Raw genomic sequence first — 22,146 nt, forward strand, 5'->3', positions numbered from 1 at the left:
AAAATATATATCTTTATTGATTTCAGAGAGAAGAAAGAAGAGCGAGAGAGAGAGACAGAAACATCAATGATGAGAGAGTCACTGATGGGCTGCAGCCCGCAACCTGGGCATGTGCCCTGACCGGAACTCGAATCCTGATCACCTGGATCCTAGGTCGACGTTTAACCGCTGAGCCACGCCCGGCCGGGCTGATTAGCTTTCAACTATTCTAACTTGCAAAATCATGGGGTTAACATTTACATCCAAGACACAAAATCAAAATTAAGCATTTTCCATTCCATTGCTGTATAAAATGAATTAAGAAATGGGAAAACAAAAATAGTCCACTGTTCTATGTTTATTAGATTTAACAAAACTGCACATGTTGTTGTTTTTTCCTTAAGAAAAAGTGTTAACTTAGTACTGGTATCAATCAAATACACTAAACACTGATTAGCAGAAAAATACTCTAATTTTATTTTTGCATGTTATTCTCAAGTACACATTTACAATAGTGTCACACTTTTTTATATGAATTTCATATTTTACTTTAAGTATTTTACAATGTGTACAGAAGAAGACATAATACTTAATAGGCTATTTCAATAAAATAACTTATGTTCTTGTAAAAATCTGTACCTCTTTAAACATTAAACAAAAACATCAGTTCTTTAGCTTTGCTAATCAAATTTTTTTTAAAATTAAAATAGCCTGCAACTAATATCAGTATATAACAATAAGTACAATTTCACTTTTTCTTTATAAAGACAAATGTTTTATCATATTCACTTGACCAAATTACCTTTTAAAGGTTTCAATACTGTGTTAAAAACAAAACAATTGTGTGACTTCAGGCTATGTGAGAAAATAATGTAAAGTGTTCTGTTAAGTTTATTTTAAAAATATAAATAGCTATCTTGTTTTAAAATTTGTTAATGTAAACTTTCATTTAAACACTTCCTTTTATATTACTTCGGGGGGAAACAAATTCAAGGGAAATTTTTATATTCTCAAACAAAATATAAGAGTTTTCAAGAACAGGAAGAACACTAAAAAATGGGTGGTGACATATATGAGGGCCAAGAAAGCATAAAAGGTACCAAAATCCTTCTTGTGACTTAGGTTGGAATTAGGTTTAAATTACTACGTATCTAAAGTATTTGATTTAGAACTAAGTTAATCTGGCCTTCAAAGACTCTTAAAACCCCCACATATTTAGATTTCTAACCCTACCAATATAACTTCTGAGTATGGCTATTAGTGGCATATAGAAAGGCAAAAGGTAAAAACTTTTCAGCAAGAGTAGAAGGAAGCACCATAATGAATTTGCATGGTAGCTATCAGTAGGAATAAAAATTTCTAATCTCCTATTATGTGCCACAGCCAATTTAAGTTACCTAAAAAATCTGTTTTTGAAAACATATATTCATAAAATCAAATTCTAATTAACTATTTGAATTAATTTTATATCTACGTTTATGACTCACTGACCCTTTCGATGTCAACTCAAAAAACAAAACTGTGAAAGATTTGGCAATTCCAAATAAAGCCTAACATTTCATTATGTATGTTACATGTTTATCACTGAATGTTAAGTCTTTGGAACTCTGCTGTTTACAAAAAAAAAGGAAGGCTGAACTAGCCAAGTATAATTAGTACACATTCTCTGGTATATGAAGCCATTGCTCCCTAAGTTCTCTTTACTTAATGAAAAGACATTTCTTTTATAGGCTTCTGAGTGAGAACCAAGAGATTTGTTTGGAGAGTCATTAGCCTTTCAAAAATCAAGTTATGAAGCTGAAATTTTAAGAATACATTCTATTTAGAAATTCCTTAACTCTGTTTTCCAATTACCAAAGATAGTTAAAAGAAAAATAAGTTCAGTCTTTACAAATATTAGTGTCATTATTTCCCTAGTTATGATTCAGCTGAATTTTAATCTCTCTGAATAGTAGCAAGTTTGCAAAATGCTCTTTCGTACAACCCTGGATCAGTTTACTTTATGTTTAATACTATTCACTAGACTTAAATTTGGAATTGTGTATACATATGTAAAATAAGCAACACAGAAGCACATATAAAATTTTTACACATACACTGCAAAAGTCCTATGAACCACAACTTATCTCAAAACTCAGTTCACAGTTTCATTTATAGAACGCCACCATTCTAAAACAGGAATAATCAAAACTTTTTAGTAAGACTTTCTAAAAGTGTGTTGTACTGACAAGATGTAAACACTACAAAAGAAGTCAAAGAAACCATACTTTGTCCTCAACCAAATAACAATTAAGTACAAACCTACCAAAATTCTCATAAGGGGAGTTTCATTGTCATGTGATACGAAAACACTAAGACAAGGAAATAACTTTCATCTTAGACTTGATAGTAGTATCTCCCATTCATATTAGCAGATGTTTCTATTTAATATAAAAAATTCATGGGGAAAATATAAAAATGACTTATTTTTAGAGTTACCAATCTTATGCATTCTCACCTTTAAGGAGTCTTAGAAGAGTACCATCGAAGAGAATAAAGTAAATAAATAAATAATAAAAATTCTAAGACTTAAAAACAGAATCAGGGGTTATTTAAATAAAAGCAACTTGATTGTTGCTACTTTTCTCTCATTAAACAAACTAAATAGGATACAGAACACCCTATGGAATTAAATGTAAAAAAAAAGTCAACTAGAAGCAATATACTATTTGTACACACCATAAATCAGTGTATAGTTCTGTATGTGGAGACTGACTGGCTTTTAAGTGAGTTTTTCTGCTTCGAGGCCAGCATCTCCACAAACATCTATACAAGTATCGTTAGGGCAAGCCCACTTCTTTATGATGCCGCATTATGTGCTGGTTCTTTTCTGAAGGTCTTCGAAACCCTTTCTTGCAATACTCACAACGGTGAGGGTAATCTTTCGTATGAATGGAAATAACATGTCGTTTAAAGCCTGAGGCATCTGTAGTGCTATATACACAGTACTCACACTGATACACTTTCCTGCCACCATGTGTCTTCATATGCTTTTTAAGCTCACTCTGTTGCCTAAATCCCTTTCTGCATCTCTTACACCTAAATGGAAGATCTTTTGTGTGAATTGAGAGAATATGGCGACTTAGAACAAATGGATCTGCAATCTTAAAGTCACAATGCCTACACTGGTGCATTTTTTTACCCTTGTGGGCAGCCACGTGTTTCTTGAGTTCTGAAGGCCTGTGAAAGCCTTTATCACACATGTCACACTTATGAGGGTAGTCCTTCGTGTGAACTGAAATTATGTGTCGTTTCAAATCACTTGAGTTTGAACTCTTGTGATCGCAGTGCAAACACTGGTGTGTTTTGCTTTCTTGGTGAATAAGAGCATGTTGCTGCACCTCTTTGGTATCTGAGAAAGTCAGGAGACAAATGTCACACTTGAATGGTGTCTCTTTACTATGCTTAGTTTTTACATGCGTTTTCAAGTTAGAAGAGTCTGCAGACCTATATTCACAGTACTGGCATTGATATGGCTTCTCCCCAGTATGGATTCTCATGTGCTTTTTGAGCTCTGATGGGTGACGGAAACCTTTACCGCACTCCACGCAAATATGAGGAAAATTCTTGCTGTGGGCTGCCAAAAGGTGGCGATTCAATAACCCTTGTTCAGCTGTTTCATATTCACAAAATTTACACTTGTGCACTTTGTTGGCTCCTTTTTCCTTATGCACCATTTTGTGAGTAAACAAAGCCCCAGTGTGAGAGAAATGCTTCCCACATTCATCACATTCAATGGCCTTCTCTGTCTTGCTGGTCAGTTTGTGGCTCTCTAGGTGGTTGTGTAAACTTATCTTCTTGTTAGTAGTGTAATCACAGTCAGTACAGCAGTATTTCTTCTTGGCAAGGTGTTCAGGATGATTTTTCATGTGTCTTTTCAAAAAACCTCTGGACTTAAATTTTTTCCCACAAATCATACAAGGATAGACAGTTAAGGGGTGTCCATCAGGGCCAATTATTATTGCTAAGAAAGGAAAAGAAAGACACATGAGAAATCAAACCAAGTTCTGTTTTAATTTCTTCAAGAATGTAAATATATTCTAAACATTATTGGACAAGCACTCCTAAATTACATTAACATTTCTTAACTGAGTCAACAAAAGAGATATAGCAACCTAGGAATAAAGAGAATCTGTTCAGAAACTTCATTCAGTAGGACTATACCAATCTCACTCCTAGGTCAAAATAAATAAAGTACCAATTTTAAGCTATAAAAATTTAGATCTCTACTGCAAATCATTCATAGTAATGCAGTTCAACATTGCAACCTTGCTTACTCCAACATAAATTTAGGCTAAATTACATTTCAACTACAACTATAAAGAATATTTTAATATGCAAATCAGTATACAAGACAATACAGGAAAGAAATACACCCAATAAACAATCAAAGTATCTGTCTTACTCTCTTGTAAATGATGCTTGCTTTATGCTAACATTAACAGATTCTTTAAACTTATTCATTGAAAGTTAACTACCATATTTTTATTTCCACTAAAATAAGCTGAGATTTTAATTTTTTCCTGAATGTCTGATCCAAACACAATTTCTTTTTATCCAAGGAAATCATTCATGAATATCACCAAGTTCTTAAAATTATATTTGTCAATTCAATACACAAAAGCTATGTGTGGTCTAGCATCTAAAATGCCATCACAACACCTCAGTGGATACATATTAATTTCATCTGAGAGTTCACAAAGCACACTGTGCTGTGGAACTCATGTGCCCTCACCTGTTTGGTACTGCCTGGAATCAGGTCTTCTCCTTTTCTTTGGTTTTTGTTTAGCCAGCCTGCCGAGTCCAGCAGACTCATCTATGTGCAAGAGGGCACTTGCAGTGCCATTCCGGTTTTCAATTCCATCAGAATTATTACCTAACAATGTGTATTAAAAAACAAAATTATACAGTGTTCTTTAATTATAACAAAATAGGGATTCTTTATTAATACAGGAATGAAAAGCCATGATACTCATGAATGACAAAATTCCCTAACTAGTTAAAGTGAGTTTTATGGGCATATTTATATATGACTGGATACCTAACTTCCAAATCTAGCATCATTCTCCATGAACATACCTAATTGTGACTCAGAACTGTGAAGTTAAGGCCCAGCTATAATCAAGATAAAAAATTTCAGGCTGAAAGCCTATGTACCTCTCACAAAAGATAGACATGAAGAAAATTCCTATTAAAATTAAAGGAAAAAATGTAAAATATATAAGCTTCCTCTACTTTTCCTTAAATCACTATACTGGTACTTCACCTTTTTGAAAACTAAGCCCATAGAAACAATTTTCAACAACAATTTATGTTTAAGCAACATAAGTGTTTTTAGCTGCTGTGTCACTTACCATAAGCTGCTGCCCATGCTATTGGCATGAACGTTTTTATTTCATTGTCACCAATTTGTTGTTCATGCACAGCTGCGGCGGCAGCAGCGGCTGCAACAGCAGCATCTTCCTCTCCTACAATCACTTCCATATAAACTTCATCAGAGATTTCTGCAACATCTAAATAGAAAGTTAACAGAGCACTTTTCGGATCAGGTTTATAAGAGATCAGGCACAATCTATAATTTTATTTCAGTTAATACAGATAAGTAGAAAAAGATTCAAATATTACAAACAGAAAGATTCAAATGTTACATCCGGGAGATTAAAGATGGTGACAGAATGAAAGTTACACTGACTCTACAGGACCAAACAGGAATTACAACTAAAATATGGAAAAACCATCCTGAATAATAGACTTCAACTGAAGATGAGCTGGAGAGCACCCTAATAACCAAGGGGGAAAAGTGGAGACCACACAGAGACTGGTAGCAAGTACAGAGGCTCCAGAGGGCTACCTGGGCTCCCACAGGTAGCAGCTGAAGGTCCCCAGGGATATCTCAGCTTGAGGGGTTTCCACTGAGAACTCTGGGTCTAAACCCCAGGCTGGGTTTCCCAGCCAGAGCACCAGAACTGACAAATGTGCCCACATAATATCTGGCTATGAAAAGCAGCTGGGTTTCTCTCTGCCAGAGACAAATGGCTGGAAAGGCAGGCACTCTATTAAAGAGCCAACACACAAAATTTCATGTGCAGCCACTCACCCTGAGGTCCAGCAGAGGGAGGGCAAAGAAGAATGGAGCTGTGTGAGGAGAATCTAGGGTTATGGGCTCTGGATATAGAACTCAGAGGGCACCCCTCTGGATTCCTGTGCTGTCATTCCCACACACTGCAGAGGACGTCCTTCACAGGCAGATATTTCCTTTGCAAGCAGCTTTTGCCTGACGGGAAAGCAACTGCCCCATCCTGCTAAAAAACCTCTCATTCTACCCAGTGGAGTTGCTACGGCTCAGGCTCATTAAAAGAATCAGATGAATCAGCCTGTAGGCAGAGGCAGACCTCAGGGTGCTTTGAGTCTTTGCCTGGACCCAGGCCTTGGAAAAGCAGACTTTGGTGTGCACCTTGGTCCTGTCCAATGCACCCAGCCCCACAGAGGACACCTCAAGCCATAAAGTGTTCACAGTTCCAAACAGGGTACTGTACTGAAGGCCAGTCACAAACAGTGTCTCTCACTGGCCTGCACCAGAGACCCTCCAATAGGAATTAGAGTCCTAGCAGGCCTATCTAATACATAGAAACAAACCCAAATAGACAGTCAAAATGGGGAGACAAAAAAACAAGCGCAAAGTGAAAGGACAAGAGAAGTCTCCAGAAAAAAAAGCTACGTGAATTGGAGATAAGCAATCTGTCAGATACGGAGTTCAGAATACTGAATTAAGGATGCTCAAGAAAAAAGATACGGAAATTATGAAGGAAATTAAGAATGACATAGCAGAAATAAAGAATATATTGGAAGGAGTAAACAGCCAATTAGAGAAACAGGGGACTGGATCAGTGAATTAGAAGACAGGGTAGAAAAAAAATCAAGAGACCCAAAAAGAAAAAACAATTAAAAAACAGGACAAGGGTTTAAGGGAGCTATGGGATAACATAAAATGTGACAGTATTCACATCATAGGAGTGCCAGAGGAGGTAGAAAGTAAGCAAGGGATAGAGAACCTGTTTGAAGAAATAATGGCAGAAAACTTCCCTAACCTAGTCAAGGAAAAAGTCACTCAGGATCAGGAGGCACAGAGAGTCTCAAGCAAGAAGAATCCAAAGAGGCCCATGCCCAGACATATCATAATTAAAATGCCAAAAATTCAAGTCAGACATAGTATTAAACACAGCAAGAGAAAAGCAATCTGTCACCCACAAAGAAGCTCCCATAAGGCTGTCAGATGACTTCTGGTCAGAAATTCTACAGGCTAGAAAGGAATGGCATGAAGTATTTAAGGTAATGCAAAACAAGAATCTGAAACCAAGGCTACTTTTTATCCAGCAAGACTATCATTCAAAATAGATGGTGAAATAAAGAGCTTCCCAGACCAAAAAAAAAAGGGGGAGGGGGGACTAAAAAAGTTTATCACCACCAAACCAGCACTGTAGGAAACGTTAAAGGACCTGCTATAATTCAAAACTGAAACAGAAGCAATGCAAAAAATGTTAAAGGGACTGCTGTAATAAGAAGAGACAGAGCCTGGCGGGCATGGATCAGCGGTTGAGCATCGACCTAGGATCCAGGCAATTGGGGTTCGATTCCCAGTCCGGGCACATGCCCGGGTTGCAGGCTCGCTCCCCAGTCAGGGGTATGCAGGAGGCAGCCAATCAATGACTCTTTCATCACTGATGTTTCTGTCTCTCTCTCTCCTTTCCTCTCTCTAAAATCAATAAAGATATTTTTTAAAAAAGGAGAAGAGACAGAAACACAGGCATAAAGAATTAAAATGGCAATAAATAAGGAACTATCAAAAATAACCTTAAGGACTGTAAGGGAGAGATCAATAGCAATACAGTCATAGTCATGGACCTTAACACCTCACTGACTTCACTGGATAGATCTTCCAGACAAAAAGTCAACACAGAAACAGAGACTATAAATGGCACACTAGATCAGATGGATTTAATTCATATTTATAGAACATCTCACCCCAAAACTGCAGCATATACATTACTCTCAAGTGCACATGGGTCATTCTCAGACAGAGCACATGTTAGGACACAGAACAAGTCTCTACAAGTTCAAGAAGACTGATCATATCAAGCATCTCAGATCACAGAGGCATGAAATTAGTATCAACCACAGTAAAAGCCCTCAAAAACATTCAAACACATGGAGGCTAAATAACGTGTCATTATACAATGAATGGCTTACCAACAAGATCAAGAAAGAAATATAAAACTTCCTGGACACAAATGAAAATGAACACACAACAATCCAAAATCTATGGGACACAGCAAATGCAGTCCTAAGAGGGAAATTCATAGCATTATAGGCCTACCTCAAAAAGAAAAGAAAAAAATTTTATTAAACTATCTCTAACTCTACACCTTAAAGAATTAGAAAGCTCCCCTGTGAAGCCATCCAGACCAGGGATATTGTTTGCTGGGAGTTTTTTTATTACTGCTTTGATTTCATCAATTGTTATTAGCCTATTCAGGTTTTCTTATTCTTCCTGCTTCAGTTTTACATGATCTCACTCATAAGTGGAATCTAATAAACAAAATAGACTGAGGAACAAAATAAATACAGAGAGATAAAAGCATGGAACAGAGTGATGAATCTCAGTGGGAAGGTAGGGGTGGGAAAGTGGTTGGGGAGAGATTAATCAAAAAACTTATATGCATAACCCATGGACACAGACAATAGTGTGGTGAAGGCTTGAGGGGTGCGTATGTGGGGTGGAGGAGATCAATGGTGGAAAAAAAGTATATCTGTGTAATACTTTCAACAATAATGATAAATTATTTTTAAAAGTTACACCCACAGAACACTTTTCATATAGTAAATATATATTTGGTGAATGAATAATTTCTTGTTTTGCCTTCACCATAATTTCCTTTTCAAGTAAAATCCTAAACATACATTATGAATGGCTGTTATTCTCTGAAATATGACATATGGAATATGAAATATGCCCGTAATAGTACTGCTTATTTTCTGCAAGTATGGTTGCATTTTAAATTAAAAGCATATAGAAACACAAAACAATCTCCCATAAAAAGGCCACCTACTTACTTAAATCATCTTCTTCTTGCTTAGAGTCATTGACAGTCATATAAACCATCTTTTCCCTCGGCACACGAATACTGCTATTCTGGTCAAGCAGTTCCCCACGATCATTCTCCGGTTCACTCTCCACAATGTCTACAGTGCCACCTAGCAGGAAAGATGACAGCCCCAAGAACTTATGTGAAAACTTAATTTTACCTGCTTCACTTTAACAAATAATTACCTCTTCAAACACTTCTATGTTAGTATAGTGAAAATCTGTTTTAAAAAGTTATCCTAAAAAAAATGTTTATGTCCTCATCTAAACCAACCAAAAGTAATCAGGTTGACATGTTTGATTAGGATATGTAACATACTAAAGATTTCCTCTTACCCAAGTCATCCTCTCCAGGGTCAGCTTTAAAAATGTAAACTTTAATGACTTCAGGACAAGTGCCATCTACTTTCAAAGAACTGATTTCTGATTCTGTGTCCATGGTCACTCCAGAGGAACCATTCTGTTCTATTTTGCCAGCATCATCCACTGAAAAATGAAGAAATTCACCATAAATAACAGCAAATACTAAAATAAAATATTACCATTTTCAAATGTCCTTTTTAAAAATATAATCTTTAATTTGACTCACATCAAAGAGGACAATATAGAAAGCAGAAGAATCAATCAATAAATTTTTAAAGTCTTATCAAAGTGGGAGGAGATATTAAGGTAAAAAATACTTTACTTAAAACAAACACCTGATAGCCTTGAAAACTAACGAAAGTAATGAAATGATATACTTCATCCCTGGATGTAATTATATCCATTAGGTATAAGCCTTATTATATTCTCCAAAATCTTGGGAAGAATATCTTAGTAGCACAATCATCAAACACTGGCCTTACTGTATTTTTATCAGTACTACCTAAGGTTCATTACTCCTTAATATTATTTGTTCTTATCCATTTCTATTAGAATTGTAAATATTTTAAAATATGATTTTCAGAAAGGTACACTGCAATGGTGAATATAAATTCTACTATGAAGTTATTTAAACATAAAACTACACAGAACACATACGATTTTTAAAAAATAGTCTGCATCACTGCTGAGAAATGCAGCCAATGTATATTTACAAACATTCTCACATATCTTAATGAAGGCTGACAACTTTATGTTTAGGGGGAAAAAACTACCCTTACTTACCTACAAAGGCGCCTATCAGTCCCAACAGTAGAGATTCAAACAATATAGAATATTTCATATTTTAAACTTTATCAATATAGCAGAAATAATGTAAAATTATGCTTGGGATTTGGAAAATTAACAAGTGAAAAATAATGTCCAACAGAAACAGACTCTGGATTGAAATGAATACCAAAAATAATATTTCCACATAATGTAACTTTTTTCATTCACTGCTGTCCACTTATGGTCCTCCACTGGCACAAAATAAAGTTTAATAAAGTGATGAAAACATACCAATATGATTTAACTCACCAAAAAAGTTAGATTTACTGATGTTGAATGCATTAGACAAACAGTGAAGGAATGTTCTCTCTGCTCTAGACACAAGTGGCCTGACAAAAGCAAAAACACAGTAGAGAGCAGAACCAAAGAAAACAAAACAAGACTGAATACACTCATCAAGCCTTTTCATTTTCCTTGTAGTTCCCTTTCAAGTTCCCGTGAATAGGTGGATTTTGTTATCCTTTTGGTTATACATTTTTTCAATTTAACAAAGAATCACGACTATAAATCAGACTTTGGGCTAGGTAGTGAGATAAAACATATGAGAAGTCATGGATTCAGTAAGTTTATAACCCAGTAGAAAAGCAGATAATTCTGATTATTTTTAAATGTGATAACAATAATATAGCTAACATTTATTGATTACTGTAAGTACTACTTACTACTTATACTAAGCCTATGAAAAAGGTGTTAAAATACTGCCAACATTTTATACAGAGACCCAACTAAAGTTTAGGAAAGTTGACTGACTTAATCTGAGGTCACAAAACTAGTAACTGGCACAGCCAGAATTCAAAACTTAATCCATGTTGATTCAAACAATCAACTTTTGGTATGTTAACATAGATTCTTAAGAGATTTAAGCTGCTGTAGGCAACAAATGGTATAAGTAACTACTAATGGAATCAGATGACTATGTTCACGATTCAAGCACAACTCAGCTAAGCCGTGGGAATAGTTTTAACTACTACTTAATTTTCTTAAATTCTTGATTATAAACATGGAATTTATTAGATGTTTACATCTTTAAAATAATTCTGCAAATTCCTCATCATGTTCCACAAGAAGTCAAAAACTGCATTTGCCTAAATCAACATTCTTATGTATAATTACATAGAACATTACATAGAATATTTTTATGTAGAATATTAAAATGAATTTAGGACTTCAAAAACTGACATTAAAAAGTGAAAACAATGACATTTTATTTAATATAATTTCTTGCTTATCAGAAATCAAGACCAACCCCATGCCAAATAAATTACTTGCACAAAATTATTTTTAAACAGGATCCTGAAATTTTTCTTACAGACATGAACGACAATAACATAACCATGTACAGTCAAGGAGAAACACATGCACTGGCTTGCAGTAACACTGATGTTCTTGATGAAAAGTGTTTTTAGTGAATGCTATATGGGGTCAGACTAAAGTGGGTTAAAAATTCTATGTAAGGTACCCATTTCTTTAAGAAGTTTACTTTTTAAAAGAAGAAAGGAGCAATAATCAGAATGGATTGCAGAGCAAGGAGGTTATTGTTCAATGTATAAAAATATGCATGTTCATGATTTACATGAGTAATAAAGAGAATTAGAAGACATGGTGAACAGTTGGATCAAGATCTAGAGAGAAAGAAGAAAAGATGAAACTAGGAAAAAGGATGAAACTTCCCTTAAAGGAAAAGCACTATTTCTTTTGAAACCTGAGTACAGAAATTATATATCAATAGGAATGTAGCTGTACTGTTCTAAAGGAGAAGACTGGACATAAGCCTGCAATGCAAAAAGTAGGAAGAAATCCTGACTGGTGCTTTCAACTGTATATACAACAAAAGAAGGCAAGGACTTTGGTAAATAGCAAGAGAACAGTAGATTGGGTTTGTAACTTCTGAAGTGAGAACAAACTGATAGAAAAATGTTTAATGATACCAAGGTTCTAACAATTTAGTCAATGATAAATTTAAACTCTTTACAATGATAAATACATGCATACATTCATAAATACATGCACCTTTCCTAAACCTTCACCATAACTACCTAAATTAAAGTATTTTGACTGTGTTTTATAAATATAGTTTTTGAGCACAAATAGGCATCAAATCCTTAATTCTGGTCTGATGTGTATTTTGCCTTTTTTTCAAAGATGAATATTTTTAAGACATATCCAACTGACTGGGGTATTCTCCTAAAGCTGGCATTGGAATGTCAGACTTTGCATTACAGGATGAAGATCTTAGCAAACTAGATAGGAGAACCATGAACAAATCTGTAACTTCTTTAGAGAATTTATCTCGGAAGAGTCTGATGCTCTATGATGATAAAGCTGGCCTCCCTTGGCAAATTTGTAAGCAGTGATTCTAAACAAGTACTGAAAAATCTGAAGTGCTACGTCTACACACTAAATATTGTTAGAAATGTCTGTAGGTAACCATAAAATTGAATTCCTGAGGATGGAAAATCTAATAATTTTAGAACTTGCACAATGTCACATATTTACCTACAGTCTATAAAAGACCTTCCTGGTTACTTCTGTTTTTAAACTATGTAATAGAAACACACTGAAATTTAGCATCTACCCAGTGAGCTCCATGTAAGTGTTTAGGGGAGGTAATGAGAAAGACGTATGTCTTTCGTACTCATAGTTTTATTTTCATCTCACTGTTATCTAACTTCTCTCAGCTTCTAGAGAAAACATAATTTTGCAAGAAAAAAGAATGACACTGGATTTGCACAGGAACTACATTTTGTCTAATTTAATCTCATGAAAACACAAAAATCTTCTAATTCTCAGTGTTCCTACTCAAGTATATATATGGCTTTCTTCTCCATTTACTTAAACTGTCTAATCTCTGAAGATCAGATTACTGTTAGTTTATCAATCACTACATATCCCAGGAACATAACAAATGTCATTTTGATTTCCTTCTCCCCAGGTTTCTCACCAAATGCCCCTAAATCACTACTACAATCAAATTTCCCAAAACAAAGATCCAGTCAGTTGCCTTACCCATTCTTCTTTTCCTACCATGTAAAACAAATTCTAGTAACTGCCCTAACTGCCTTTTGCTTTTAGTGTTCTTTCCCAAACACCTACCCCCACCAAAATACCCCATGTGCCCTATGTTTAAGCAAGTCTTCATTCCTTTATGCTTCAACTTCACTTTAAAAGACTAGCCCTCGCCAATGTGGCTCCGTGGTTAGAGTGTAATCCCATGCATCTAAATTGTAGGTTCAACTTCTAGTCAAGGGCACATATCCCCCACCAGGCCCAGTATCCCTCACCAGGCTCCAGCCAGGGAGCCAAGCGGGAGGCAAATAATAATAGACGTGTCTCTCTCACATCAATGTTTCCTTCTTTCCCCCTCCCTCCCTCTCTTCCTCTCACTCTCTGAAAAATCAATGGGAAAAATATACTCAGGTGAGGATTAACAACAAAAATACAACCACAAAACCAGTTCAATTGCAAGGTTGATCATTCTATTTCCTTGCATATTCTTCCAATTCCTATGCTCCTCTCTCATTTTATCACACTTGATTTGCGAACCACAAACCTAGTTAAGGCAAGTTTTTTACATCTGCTTCTATGCAACTAAGTCTGGATTAAGGAAAAAAGCCCACAATGCTAATGGTCAATTTCTAAATACTTGAAAAGATTCTATTTCACTCTTTTTCCTTAAAGCTCCCAACACCAGCTACTCTCCCTGAAAACTACTGAAACATCGTAAGAGATAATCCACTGAAATTTACTCTACCTGCCTGGGAACAACTAAATCCATAAATTTTGTCTTCACTGCGTGTTTCTACAAATTTAATTGTGTTCCCTGTCATTTAAAACCTATCCCTCCGCTTAAGCACTAAAATACCTCTTCTACCTTTCACCAACTATCTTTTACACTATTACTTTACCTATCATCCTCTATAAGAACCAAAGAAGCTTTTTCTCCCTACTCTCTTAAAATAAAACTACTCTCTCTTGAACTCATATCTCCTGCAGGCTACTGCTTCATTTCTCCAATTCTCATTCCAATTTCTGTAAACTCTTCATTAGGCTTTTGCCCATGACTTCACCCAAAGTGTTCAAAACCATCACTCATGACCAACTCTCAGGACACATTTAACTTGCAGTAAGCAACAGCATTTGACAGATGTTCACTGTCCTCTGTGCTTCACTTTCTTCACTTGGGTTCTATAACTCAACATCTTAGTTTTTCCTCCTATCCTACTAGCCATGCCTCTTCATTCCTTTGACAGTGCTTCTTTTCCCCTACCCCTTTTTGGAGCAAACCTCAGAGTTTAAACCTTGGCCATCTTGAAAGAAACTTTCATGTTTTGTTTAGGAATTCCAAGAACACACAACATTGCCAGGCATATAGAAACTATTCAACATTCATTTGTTAAATGTTTTAAGTACTGATATTAAAGTCAATGTCTATGAATTCAAATAAAATAGATTTTAAAATACATGCCCATCTAAGAAAAAAATACAAATAAGAGTTTGGAATCATATTTAAAGACAGTATCTACTGTCTCTGCCCCTCTTCTTTCCCCTTTCTGAAATCAATAAAGATATACTTAAAAAAGAAAAAAGATTAACATGACCATTTGCGTAAAAACTATTATGTAAACATGTTTTCAATTCTCCTAGATATATACTTAGAATAGTTGGGTCACATGGTAATTCTGTTTAACTTTTTGAGGAACTGCCAAATTTTTCTAATGTGACTACAATTTTCTAATTCTGTCAGCAATTTATGACTGTGCCAATAATTGTTATTTTCCAGTTTAAAAAATCCCATTTCAGTGTAAAAGTCATACCTCATTATAGTTTTGACTTACGTCCCCATATTAACTAATGATGCTGTGTATCTTTTATGTGCCTACTTGTGTCTTTGGAAAAATGTCTACTCAAGTTCTCTGCCCATCTTTTAATAGCATTGTTTGCCTTTTTATCGTCCAGTTGTGGTTCTTCATATATTATTTCCCAGGCCCTTAGATCCACCTAAAGCATAGATATATGCTTTACAAATATTTTCTCCCATTCTAAGTTACCTTTACACTTTGACAGTGTCTTTGAAACAAAAACATTTTCAAATTTGGCTATCTGCATGTTTTCCTTTTGTCGCATGGGCCTTTAGTTACCATGCCATAAAATCAACTGCCTAGTCCTACATTAACAATACTTAAACCAAAGTTTTTCTTCTAATTTTAGCTCCCATGTTTCAGTCTTTAATCTGTTTTTTGTGTTTGAGGTAGCAAACCAACTTCACTTATTGTGTATATAGTAATTCCAGCATCATGTGTTGAGGAGACTATTCTTTTATCCAGTGGCATGTCTTGACAGCCTTGTGAAAAATCAATTGAACCATAGATGAATGGATTTATTTCTGGACTCTTTATTCTATTCCACTGTATAATAAATACTGCAGTCTGGATCGCTGCATTTTTCTTTACCTGGGAATGTCAAGTTTTTCCTTCGTTTTTTAAACTTTAGGTAGATATAGAATTCTTGGTGACAGTCTTTTTTCCTTCAACATGTTAATGTATCACCCCACTGTCTTCTCACCTCCTGTTACCTAATGATAAAACAGCTATTACTTTTTGAGGGTTACTTCTATGTGATGATTCACTTCTGTGTAACTGATTTCAAGATTTTCTCTGTATTTTGACAATTTAACAAGTTCCCTGAACTTTAGTAGATATGTATAGATGAATACTGCTTGTCAAATTTGCAGTTTTCAGTTATTGCTCCTTTAAGTTTTTTTTTCTTCCTTGAAATACTCTTTTGGCCCATTTCTTCCTTTCCTTTCCTGGGACAATGTATGTTCACATGCCTACCAGTGTTTTATAGGTTAATATACCTATTAATTTTTCTTTATTCCTTTCCCATTCTCACACTGGGTAATATTATTTGATGTACCTTCAAGTTCACAGATTCTTTCTTTTGCTTGGATCAATCTACTGTTGCGCTCCTTTGATAAAATTCTGACTTCATTTAAAGAACTTTCAAGTCCAGAGTTTTTGTTTGATTCTTATTATTGATATTCTTTCATTTTAAGACATCATTCTTATACTTTCCTTTAGTTGTTTACATATGATTTCTTTTAGTCCTTTTAAAAAAACTTACAACAGATGCTTTAAAGTCTTTATCAGTAAGTTCACTGTCTGGGATTCCTCAGGATGAGTTCCCATTTACTGTATTTTTTCTACGGTTAAGCCATGTTACCTTGAGTCTTTGCATGTCTCATAACTCTTGTTGAAAATCAAAGATTTTACATATAAAGTGGCAATGCTTGAAATCAGATTCTTGCATTCCCATGGTTTTCTGCTTCTTGTGTAGTAACTTTTGTGAACCAATTCCATAGCTTGTATTGTTTGTGTGGCCACTGAAGAACTAATTAAGTGGTCAACTATAGAATGGACTAAGATTTCCATACAACCAGTAATTCTCACAATTTTGCCAAGGAGCTCTGTGTGCACGTTGCAATATATATTTAACATTTAGCCAGGTAATTTATACGCCACCCTGGCTTTTACTTCCTGCTTGGGTAGAACTTCAAGGTTAATCCAAGGTTTGGACCTTGCCAGGTTTCTCCCTACCAGAAGTACACCCTTACATTCTCATATTCAAGTTCCCAGGAATATATCCCAGCTTCCCAAAGTTCTCATGGACATCTCATTCCAAAGATTTTCCTAAGCTTTACAGTTGTAACACCTATTGGTTGCCCTAACTGTATCTATTGCCTTAGAGTGATGTTCAATAACCTTTTTGGAAAACTCCAGAGAAAAGGCTGCTTACTAGCAAGCTCAGAATTTCCATTAAAATGGAGATGGAATTTCCGTTAAAATTTTAATTTCCATTAAAATTTCCATACAAATGGAGTCTTTCTAGGTAACCATTAGACAGATTAGATAGTAACAATTCTCTTGAAATGGGGTTTGAAGGAGCTCTGACAACTTTCTGCCTTCTCTAGTAAGCGCCCAGGTTACTGATTTTTATTTATCATGGGGGGAAAAAGATGTTCACCCTGGCCAGTGGTTACAGCATGAGCTCCCACACCAAAGGGCTGTGGGTTTGATTCCTGGTCAAGGGCATATACCTGGTTTGCAGTTCAATCTCTCGGCCCCAGTAGGTACACGTGTGGGAGGCAACCAATGTGTCTCTCTCACACTGATGTTTCTTTCTTTTTCTACCTTCCTCCCTCCTTTCCACTCTCTCTAAAAATCAATGGAAAAAAACATACTTGAGTGAGGATTAAAAAAAAAAAGGGATGTTGGTTTTTGGTTTTTGAAGTTAACTCACACAAAACTTTGGGAGAACTGGATGTGAAGACTGCAAACTAAAAGGACACAAAACTCAATGTTATTACCAAGATTTAGCCTTTTTTCTTGAATAAATAACTTACTGAAATGCTGCAAGTTAGTTTCCAAAGTTCTAAAGTTTACTTTTGGCCATTTCTACCAAAGTTCTGATTTTGCCTGCATAGGAGAAGATTTTTAGTAATTGTTAGTTAAAACTCTCTTTGTCATGTTAGTAGTTTTCTGCATGTGGGTTTCATCTTTTGTTTCTGCCTCCTATTCATCTCCTGTTTCTGACTCCTAAATTTTCTCCATAATTATGTCTACATCTTTCTTTCAACCACTTCATTTTGCAATTTTTAAAGCCTGATCCAAAGGGCCTTGGATTATAGTCAGTTACATTATTGTTGCTACAGTGCTTTTTACCTTGACAACATTTTTATTTTTCTATTCAGTTTCTATCCTATACTCTAACAGTGTAACTTCCATCTCCTTTTATTGCCATGTATTATCCCCTGTGAAACTATGTATCTACTGCAATATAGTCTAAATACTTTTTAGTCATGAAGAAAACCTTTAATAAACAAAAATTTCTCCAAATTTTCTCAAAGTTTTAAAAAATGATCAAAATATCTTTGCTAAAATATCCTTACTTACTCTTCCTTGTTTATATTTATTGTGAAAATCCAAAATTTTATTGTGGTTTACCAGTCAACCCTCCCCACCCAAAAAACCTGGAGGGAACGTCAATGGTAAGATACATACATACTGAATTATTAGCTATAGAGAAATAAGTAAATATATTTAACATATAAAAGTTGTAAAATATGCATTTTACCATCTCTATGCCAACAAACCATAAATTATATTGATATCAGGGTTCATGTATCAGATATGACAATTTCAGCTTCATTTATTTATTCATTCACTGAACCTCTTTTTATTATATATTCATAATAAAGCCCTAATTAACTAGAAACTAAGTCAACTGAACAAAACACCTAAACTACTGGTTAGGAGGAGGAATGATATCCACAGAATTTCAGTTATCAAGTTAATATATTTGCTAATTCAACAAATATTTCATACCAAATACGTCTAGTTTGATGAAAAAGATACCTAAGTGGACAAGATGCAATAGAATCTGTCCTCAAGAAAGACATAATCAATTCTGTATATAGCAGTTAGGCTGTAACAGCAAACATCTGTGTCCAGATACACTACAACAGCAACTTAAAAATAAACTTTTTATCATCATTTTAAGTAAGATCTTTAAAGGGAAGAAATTTACCAATATGGACTCTCTAAAAACTATTAGGTATACATATAGATCAAATAAATTACTAAAATATCTAAAGAGAATAAACATGATTCTTTAATCTATATATGTTGAATAAAGATACCATAGAAACTGAGGTACTTCCATTTCTCAGGCTATGAAAAGCATTAAAATGAACTCACTAACAGCTTCTCCATTTTCTCTATCATATATAAATTAGATAGGCCATAATTTCTCTACATGAAGTCTACCTGCCAACCCTAAATAAACGCCCCCCCATCCCCTTCCCAAATAGAGTTTTAAATTAGAGAATGAATGTGACTTTTTCCTAGAACAAGAGGATACCAAGAAAACAAATATTTCTAAACAAAGCCATATTCTTAAAAATTGCATTTTATATGTATTAGATAATATTAAAATTAAATCCTAGTTATAATAAATGCAACCCCTACCCCTTTTTCTTTCAAACTAAGTTATAAGCTCTAGGTCAAAAACTGTACATTATTACTATGTTTAGTAATACTAAACACTTTATCTAGAACAAGGTTTTACAGAGAAGAAATTCATTGAATGTTTATTAAGTCAGCACAATCAGGCTCTTGACAGTTATAAAGTAAGTTCAGCTGGATGCAGAAAATTACCATGATCACAATTTGGGACATGACATACTTTGATCATATTAAGGGGTAAATAAAAGCCTGTTCTTTGCCACAAAATGTCTGTAATAGCCTTGCTGTGCTATGTTCAAAAACACAAGGAGGAAAGATTTCTTTCTGGTGTTAATAAGAATATCTGAACTCTACACTATAAAACTTGATTGCAAAGAACTTAGTAGTCCCATGAGTTGGTAATTTAGGATAATCAAGTTATTTAAACCAGGAGGTAGATGATAGGACCAATTAACAAACTGAAACCTCATTAATGTGGAGAGCATATCTAAAAATAGCTGTTAGAAAGATCAGAGACACATATTGGGATTTACTAACAGAAGTATTATGACACCTGCCTACTTAAGCAAAATTCTAATTGACCTAACTGATAAAGAACTCAACACAGTCAGGAAAGCCAGCATGCTATAAGGAGCAGTGAACACAGTATAGAACCATTATATTAAATTTCTAATCAATCATACACCTATATAGTTTATGGTCTTGTAGAGAACTACTTTATTTGAAGGTATTAAAATAATATAATTCCAAAGCCAACAGTGAACTTTTTTTTTAAATTATTATTTTGAAGAAAAGAGAAACTGTTGTGGAAGAAAGACAGTAAATACAGAGTTGACTGTATAATAAAGACAAAAGATCTTTTACCAAGCTGAAATCCTTTCAAGTTTCAGTGGCAATTCTGATTTGGTAACATCCTAATCACATCTTTCATGATTTCTATTCTTTTTTATGTTTCTAAATCATCTACTCCATTTTTATATAGTAATAACTCTTTCCTTTATACCATTTTACTTTTCTTAATTATGGCTCATCTTACAGGATACAAACTAAAATGAAAATGCTCATAGGCTTATAAGATTTCTCTTAATAAAGTCATGAAAATAACACTGATGTGATATAGACAGCCTTTAGAAATACCTTAAACCGCTATACCCCAAGACTTACAGGATATCATTAGGTAGTCCTCACAGTTGCTTTTATCACCATCGTGCTGGTCCACAGGGATCCCGTTGGCATCTATGACTGCTTCAGAGGCACAATCTGCTACCAATACTTCTTCTGAAACTACATCAGTTGTCAGAGGATCAGTCACGATTTCTGCTTCTACTACACTATCATGAACAACGTGTTCAATATGTCCAATGTCAGACACATGTATAGATTCACTTGTCAAGACGTGTTCTGGCATAGACATTGAGGCTGAAGTAATGTCGGAAGCTAAAACATCATCTGGGACTGTGCAATGTGCTAAAGAAACTTCTTCGGTTACATCTGAATAAAGCACTTGCTCAGGAATGATGACATTTTCAGATATATCTGGTTCTTCTAAGATATCTGAGCACTGAACATCCTCAATTACAACATCCTCAATAACATCTTGAATTACAACTGAGTCTGGGTCATCAGGAACAAAGTTATGTACAGTTATATCTGAATCCACAACATCTGAAACAAAAACAGTTTCTTGAACTTCCACAACAATTTGATCACCATCCATGTGTGTAGCATCAGTTCCTTAAAGAAACAAAAATTAAATGACAAATTTAAGGTAGGCATGCATGACTATCTAAAATGATGTAAATGTTTAATTTGCACCGGAATATAGGCCATACTCTATTTTCTCAAGCATTAAAATAGATTAAAGAAAAAGGGAGTCTATTTTTGATTCATAAAAGAAATAGAAATTTTAAACACAAGAACTGTTTTTTTATTCAACCCTAATCAATTGAGAGGTTAAAAAATGTAGAACAGTTACAGAAAATTATTCATGAAAAAAATTTTTAGAACATTGAAAGTTCCCAGGCAACTAGAATAAAATCTTAAGAATAAAACAAGTAACACAAATTTTAAAAAAACTATTAAACCATTTCCCTTCATATTTGACTTATTTTCCTTTTTACCAAACTCCTTCAACACATGAGTTTTCTTTTTTTCATCCCTTAGAATTCTTCTTTCCTTCTTTTTTCTTTCAGCCTTTATAATTTTACCATTCTATTCTGGTATATTATACCAGTATTCTCCATCTATGACTGGAAATTTAGAAATTACCCTCTGACCTTGGGCTATACAATGATTGGGGCATAAATATGACAAGGAATTTAGAAGTTATCCTCTGAATTTAGGATATAAAAGGATTGAGACAAATTTAAAAAGGGACAAAAGGCTACAATTAAAGAAGAAAGAGGAAATGCAAGTGGTTAGGACCTCTATGGATAAAACAATAGAAGTACAGCTGCTAAAAAGTGATGGAAGATGGAGTTAGTTGGAGCAGGGCATGCCCTAACTTCACCAGAATAGAACACTCTGCTTCCATCCAGCCTCCTTCCATCCTACCAGACTCTAACTGCCCAGGCAGTTCCTTACAATATAAGAAACCCTATTCTAGTCCACTCTTCAGCTAGGAATAAAGGTAGAGTGGTGAATCAGTAGCAGCCCAGTGAGATTAAATGACTTCACTAAGATCACACGGTTGTTTGCACAGCATATGGCACTCTGTAAACACTGCTCTGAATGAATGCCATAAGTGGAAACAAAAATAAGAAAGCCTTACCA

At 34.7% G+C, this 22,146-nt stretch overlaps 1 protein-coding gene across 12 annotated transcripts in view; it reads right to left on the bottom strand.

The window, feature by feature from the left end:
- Nucleotides 1–307: 307 nt before the first annotated feature.
- Nucleotides 308–22,146, bottom strand: part of LOC308551978 (zinc finger X-chromosomal protein-like) — a 61,052-nt gene continuing 39,213 nt past the window's right edge. For 11 of the 12 annotated variants that reach the window (XM_081126910.1, XM_081126916.1, XM_081126909.1 and 8 more), the window contains 6 exons: nt 20,539–21,108; nt 9,497–9,646; nt 9,130–9,270; nt 5,373–5,531; nt 4,754–4,894; nt 309–3,982 (listed from right to left, as the gene is read on the bottom strand). In XM_081126910.1, the coding sequence (XP_080983036.1) occupies nt 2,799–3,982; nt 4,754–4,894; nt 5,373–5,531; nt 9,130–9,270; nt 9,497–9,646; nt 20,539–21,108 (2,345 nt within the window). In that variant the 3' untranslated portion in view covers nt 309–2,798. Of the gene's footprint in view, nt 3,983–4,753; nt 4,895–5,372; nt 5,532–9,129; nt 9,271–9,496; nt 9,647–20,538; nt 21,109–22,146 lie in introns of all 12 variants that reach the window. The other variant, XM_081126912.1, reaches the window with a different exon arrangement.

The sequence above is a fragment of the Miniopterus schreibersii genome, assembly GCF_964146895.1.
Source record: "Miniopterus schreibersii genome assembly, chromosome: Y".
NCBI classification, from domain to species: domain Eukaryota; kingdom Metazoa; phylum Chordata; class Mammalia; order Chiroptera; family Miniopteridae; genus Miniopterus; species Miniopterus schreibersii.